Source organism: Papaver somniferum, chromosome 8 (assembly GCF_003573695.1).
Source record: "Papaver somniferum cultivar HN1 chromosome 8, ASM357369v1, whole genome shotgun sequence".
Classification (NCBI taxonomy): domain Eukaryota; kingdom Viridiplantae; phylum Streptophyta; class Magnoliopsida; order Ranunculales; family Papaveraceae; genus Papaver; species Papaver somniferum.
Genome location: NC_039365.1, coordinates 162,451,470 through 162,458,199, shown reverse-complemented (window position 1 = coordinate 162,458,199; position 6,730 = coordinate 162,451,470). Strand labels below are relative to the sequence as shown.

The window sequence follows — 6,730 nt, the reverse complement described above, 5'->3', positions numbered from 1 at the left end:
AAAAACCTCGGAACCTAGTCCAAAAGTTGAACGCCACATTGTATTAAGCCGCTACAGACACTAGCTTACGCAGTATCAGACTTCAGACATGAATTTTGTTAAGACCAAATAGATCCAGCGAGTAACTCAGCTTCGGTCGTGCTCCTTATGTATCTTGGGCCTCGTAAAAACCTGCACAGATTGATTTCCATACACGACGTCTTTTATAGGCCTACGAGTCTGCGTTAACCTAAGTGAAAACTTTTGACTATTCTGCCTCTAACAGAAAGCCTATTTGATTTCCTTCATAAAGATATTAAATCAAGGCAATGGAAATATCTAGGCTTCTGAGGGATCTTCAAGGAAAAGAATCAAGCAAACTCAACAATTAGGACAACTTACCCTCTTCAAAGGTTATAGAGATTCCTAATCGATTTTACCTCACAAGAACAATCGTAAGCAAATAAAAACACAAGTGGTTTAGATTTATATCTTTTGGAAGCACAAATTATGAGACGAAGAGTACTTTGAAACTGCAACAATAATAATAGGAATAATATCCGGATAACAAAGAACGATCAAGTAAAAGATAGTCTGACTGGGCTTCACTAATCCCTTAGTGGAGTCTTTCAAAGTCGTAACCTAATACAGTTTCACCAGAGGTAACCTAGATTCTAGAGGACGGCTCTAACCGCAACTAGGGCACAAATTTGGAGGGATTGAGATTCTAGTTTGCAGGAAGTCCTCTATTTATATTGATGAATAAGGCTTGCTAGCTTACAAATAAAGCTAGGTTCGTGAACTAGTTTCCATGTTTACGAATTACTTTATAACCAAGCAAGATTAACTTCTCCATATAGATTGTTCACGTAATCATGTGAGAAGTTTGCTTCAAATCACAAGGAAAAAATGTACATTAGTCCGCGTACACATTATGCACCAAGTGGGTTCCCCTATAAATAATGGTTAAGTAGTTCACGAATCGACAAGCAGAATTGGAGTGCAAAAATATCTTCTTTTTTTCATTAAAAACCATAAAAACCCCATTGGTAATCTAAACTTTTCAATGGTGAGTTTCATATATATATATATATAAAAGAAAAAGAAAATTGGGCTAAAAAAAAAAGATTCCCCTTGCAAAGATACTCTCCGTCTGAAATTGGTTTTAAATTTTGTACCATAAATAGATGAGTTATCTCTCTAATCAAGGGATATTTCTAAAACTACCTTTTTAATTGATAGTCATTTTTATATTCGTTACATAGGTGTTTTAAAATGTTTTTCAACGGTATAAAGTTAACGAAAAGCCGTGGTATAATTTAAGAGATAAATCATTTCTAATTTTTACTAGTTCTTATCCAAAAGGGTATAATTGTAAAAAAAATACTTAAACATACTCTCCTTTCTTCTTTGCCTTTAATTATGCAAAGTACAACTAGCTCATCTAATTTGGGACAAGGGAGTAATATTCCCTTCCTTGCATATAGGTAGATAAATCAAAGAAACAAAGACCAAAATGGCTACTAGTAGAAGGTGGGTGCATTGCATATGCTTCGAAACACTAAAAAAGAAAAAGCAAAAAAAAAAAAAAAAAAAAGTTAAAAAGCTTTGGAAATTTTCTCCTTCGTTCGCGTCGTTTAGGAAACGGATGCTGCACATGTACACTTACGAAGTGTTGGTACTCGAAACTGATAGCGACAAATTGGGCAGCGACTCTTTGCATCAAGGGAACGGATGATGCATCTGGTGTGGAAGACATGTGCACATGGAAACTCCGAGAGGCTAATAACGTCTCCATCATTCTGCTCGTCATAGTCTTTCAAACAAATCGAGCATTCATCACCCGAGTCGTTGGCTCCATCGAATTTCTTCATCTTTAGTAAGTTAAAAAACGATCGATAATTACGTGAAAAGAATTGCTCTATCTCAGGGGTTCTAAGGTATTTCATATCAATAAAATCATGAGAATGACTAACTTCAACATCATCGTAATGATCAAAAGTTTCTAGTACTTTTACGATTTGTACAGGGATGATAACAGATAACAAACTTGGCTTCCCTTCTCCGTCAGCTCGCAAGGAAGGGTATTTCATGAAGAACGATGTAAGATGTTGTTTGCAGTAATTCAAAGCAGATGTGTCGAGGGTCCGGCCAGGAACAAAATCTTCAATAGCAGACATGATTGAGGTAAGATCGCAGTTACCTAGAATATCCGAAGATAATAAGTCATCGTATTTGATAGGAAACAGTTTGACAACCGTAGGTAGTTCTTCATGCGAGAAAGTAACTCCAGGAGGAACTGTGCCGGTGGTTGTTGGGATGGTTGCACCAACACTGTAGGCTGCATCTCTCGCCATAATCAACTCTTTGTATTACTCTGATAACTTGAATTTCTATTACAACTTGAGTTTGACTAATAGAATTCTTATTATGGTCTCTACAGTGAACGGTGGGTTCTGGCATATTCATCCAAGATCTGCTGAACATGGTGCAAGTCCATATTGGACCCTCCATAGTGTGTATTTGGAAGAGAAAAACAAGAACCAATAACTTGTACCGAGCACAAGAAAAAAAATTCGATGAAAATATTCGTAAAACTAAGACGTTTTTTGGTGTGTGGAGCTGGGTGATTCTGTAACTCTACATTTATAGAGAGGGATTAACTGATTTATTTCCAGTTTTACCACGAATTCTATTTTCTCTAACTAAGAATCTAAGATGCATCTTTCCTATTTTGAGAGCAAGCAGAGGCCTGCTACTACAAGCCCAGTAGCTAGGCAAAGAAATAAATTCTCCCACCCCGATGAGATCATGAAAGTGGGATTTGATTTGCACCCTAGACCTCTTGGGACAACTACAAGTCTACAACCACCTGTCTGACCAACTCAACTGTTGGACTGGACACTAGAGCCAGCTCGTAACACTGGTCACTGTTTTGCCACCAGTTAGATACAGCAGCATCCCCATCGGTGTTTATAAAGGCAGCATGCGCATTAATCTTTATGTGTGAAGTAGGAGGAATCCATTGTCTTTGATTTGTAGAAGATTCAGTTTTTCAGATGTTGAAGACTTGAAATGCTCAAACGAGAGAAAGTGGCTTATCAAGTGTAGTGCACTGACTCTCTGGTGTGTGGTTTGAAATCAAGACCAATCTTCATAAGCTTGTGACCTTATTGCAGTACCAGAAATTCTTGCTGCTCAAATAGCATTCTATTCCTCGATATCCAAATGTTCCATAGAGTGCAAGCGCCGGTATTGTAGTGTAAGTTTTGAAATTATCATCATGAATATAAGGTAACCAATTCTGAATTGCATCTATATTGCTTTTTGGAATATCCAGATTACGGGTGGAGTTTTCAAACGCTTTCCTGAAATAAGCAGATTCGATGAATAAATGATTGACTGATTCTATAACTGACTTGCATAGAATACATTCAGGCTGACATTCATTTAAAACGATGTCTGTTATACCTTACAGCAGTGCCATTATGTACAAGTTGCCACACAAAAGTTCGAATTCTGGGAGAGATTTGCGTGTCTCTAAAACAGTTTCCAGGAAAACTCTGCAACAGCTGAGGATTAATGTACCTGTAGGTGTTTTAAACCAAACCAGCTGATCTTGCACTTCATTGTCATCCATAATGTAGATGGAACTGATGGCAGAAACCCCAATTGGAGAGAACAGTGAGTGCAGAACATTCCAATCCATGTTAGTTGTAGTGAACAATTCAGAAACATACTTGACGTTGGATTGTGGAATCACAATAGAAGGTTTGAAACCTGGAACCGTGGGTCTTCTCATATTCCTATAGAAGCATTTCCAACAAGCCAGCAGCAGTTGTCTGTTAGAAGTTATGTCCCCACCAGAGAAGACCTTTGTATCTTCATTACATGTTGAAGAAAACCTTACGGAATAATACAGGTACCTACTGAGAGTGTTGCAATAGAAGATAAAACTGACTTTGACAGCATAGTTCTACCTCCAGATGATATATATTGTTGCCTCATCCAACCAGAAAGTTTTGAAATGAAGAAATCGAAGGATTCCCTACATCAAATTTGCCATTATTTATAAATGAATTTCTTGAGCTGACTGTCGTAGCAATCTACTCTTCTTAATCTGCCAAGAAAGTTTTTGGGCAGATTTTTGGGCAGAGTAACCCATTAGAAAGGCGGTGGTAGTTGCTAACTTTCTACTTTCTGCTCAACAAAAAAAAAAGAAAATCGATTTTAATCTAAATACCAGAACCACTTAGCTAATAGAAAAATGAATGAAACATAGACTAAAGAACTTCAAAGATGTTACCTATGGAATGGAAAGAAGAGAAGACTTCCAATATTTCAGTCAGAAGAAAGAATTTCTTGCTTCAGGTTTAAAAACCAATCTAAGACAGCAACACGAACTGCTGTAAAAAAAATCAGTCATTCACTTACAAATATTTACAGACTTAAAACATAAGATCACACATGACCTCCACAATCCACATATCAGATGAAATCATGAACCAGAAACTTGCTTCAAAAACCTTGACCAGGGCGTAAAATGGATTTTTTATGGCAAAATTTACAATAAATTAGTTCCACTTGATAATGCATGTTGAACCATCTATAGTACTAACACAGTGCACCATTCAAATAAAGCTATTTTAACAATACACCTTTTTTTTAATACGAAAAGGATTTCTTGATAATTAAATTGCAGAGTTTAGTGCTTTTGCTTGGTTACAGTTCTCAATCCTTGATGGAAATGAGTTGTTCCAATCTGTTCTACATGATAAATCTAAAGAATGTTTGGCGGCTATATGTGCCACATTATTTGCATCTCTTAGAACAAACGTACATTGCCAAAATTCAAAATATTGAAGTAAATATATACAATCTCATATATACAATCTCCTATATGAGATTGTTATGAATCCAGTGGAGTGCGCTTCTGTTTCAATTAGCTGCCATCACTATGTTACAGCAAAAATACCCAAGGATGACCGAGCTATATTACGGACTTTGCAGAAGCCAGAATGTGTTGCTCCATAAAAATGTTGTGCCAAAGTTAAATCCTATGCTTATTGCAGTAATGACTTCGGCGCAATTCGTAATATCTAGTTCGAACATCTTTAGGGATCTTTGAATCTTAACTGAAACCAAACAGTATTATTCCAAAATGCACTAAACCATGTATGAAAACCTAAAAGTTAAACCCCAAGAACAAACATAAGAACTAGTAAACCCAGTAACAGCTTTGGTATACCCTCAGAAACAGCATGCTTAGCTAGTTCACTAGTAAGAACAAGACAAATCACGAGAAGTGTTAGTTGGTTTCTTACCACCTGCATACTCACAGTTGCAAAAATGATCCCTATCTTGAGCCACCTGCATACAAAACCTCTCTAAGGTTTACAATTGTTTCCCATTACTGATAGTCATTCCTGAATGTCAATGCTGTAGATATTCCCGAATCTGAAACCGCTAAAACAAGAGAAAACCCAATTTCTATCACCAACAGAACAGAAACAGCTAGTAAATTTGTTTAAAATGAGGTGAAAACTTCAAAATTGAGCAAAATCATCATTAATGTTTCAAATTTTAAATCCAGATAAATCATCAGATTTCACAAATGGGTTTCATTTGATTCATTTGCAGAAATTAGACAATTGATTTCACTGACAAGATATTTTGATTAGAAATTGAACAAATTTCATAAAATCTGAATTATTACTTACATTATATGAAACCCTAATTCAACCCCCAAACTGAAACCATCAAAACAAAAGAACCCCCAATTCCTAAAACCTAAAGAGCATAAACAGCAATTAAGAACTAGTAAATTTGGTAACAGCTTTGGTACCCTCAGAAACAGCATGTTTAGCCAATTCACCAGGAAGAACAAGACGAACAGCAGTTTGGATCTCTCGAGAAGTAATAGTTGGCTTCTTGTTGTACCTTGCTAATCTGGATGATTCAGCAGCAAGTTTCTCAAAGATATCATTTATGAAACTGTTCATGATACCCATAGCTTTGCTTGAAATACCAATATCAGGATGAACTTGTTTCAGAACTTTGAAGATGTAGATCTTGTAAGTCTCAACTGATTTCTTTGATTTCTTCTTCTTCTTATCTGCTGTTGAAGCATCTTTGCTTGGTAACTTCTTCTCGGCTCTGGGTTTCTTCTCTGCTGGTGCTTTTTCTGCTTTCTTCTCTTCTGCGGGTTTCTTCTCTGCTGGTTTTTTCTCTGCTTTCGGTGCCATTACAGAAAATGCTTGAAGGAAATCTGAAAAATTTTAGTGGGTGTGAGAGAAAATTTTCTAGGGAGACAAAATAGAGTAAAAGAAAGATGTGAAATGATTCAAAGAGACTTTGGGAATTTCTTATATAGAGATGCTGCTGGAACCTGATTGGTTTGTTATGTTTCATACGGATCGATATTTAAACCGTTGATTAAGTTAGAAATCATCGACGGATCATATGAGAGGAGCTGGGTTACATTGTCACAGTATTGATGGAGTTTGATTGGTTCGTCTAGTTTCACACGGATCGGCGATGTGGACCGTCGATTGGTTTGAAGATCATTAAATATTGAGATTTATAGGATAAGCTTTTGCTATTGTTCGGATTTTACACGATTTATAGAGGGGATACCAGTCCTATTAAGTGTTGATACCATTTTATCGATCCAACGGTCAGGATCGGTAGGATCTTTTTGTCCTATATGAAACGGTATCAGCATTTAGTAGAACTGGTATCCCCTTTATAA

General features: G+C 36.5%; 1 protein-coding gene across 1 annotated transcript; it reads right to left on the bottom strand.

Annotated features, from left to right (window-relative positions):
- Positions 1-5,585: 5,585 nt before the first annotated feature.
- LOC113303784 (histone H2B.7) lies at positions 5,586-6,313 on the bottom strand. The gene has a single exon (XM_026552866.1). The coding sequence runs from the start codon at positions 6,222-6,224 to the stop codon at positions 5,790-5,792; it is 435 nt and encodes a 144-aa protein (XP_026408651.1). The 5' UTR covers positions 6,225-6,313; the 3' UTR covers positions 5,586-5,789.
- Positions 6,314-6,730: the final 417 nt, after the last annotated feature.

Coding starts and splice junctions, on each gene's coding strand:
- LOC113303784 (XM_026552866.1), bottom strand. CDS start 6,224: ATGGCACCGAAAGCAGAGAAAAAACCAGCAGAGAAGAAACCCGCAGAA.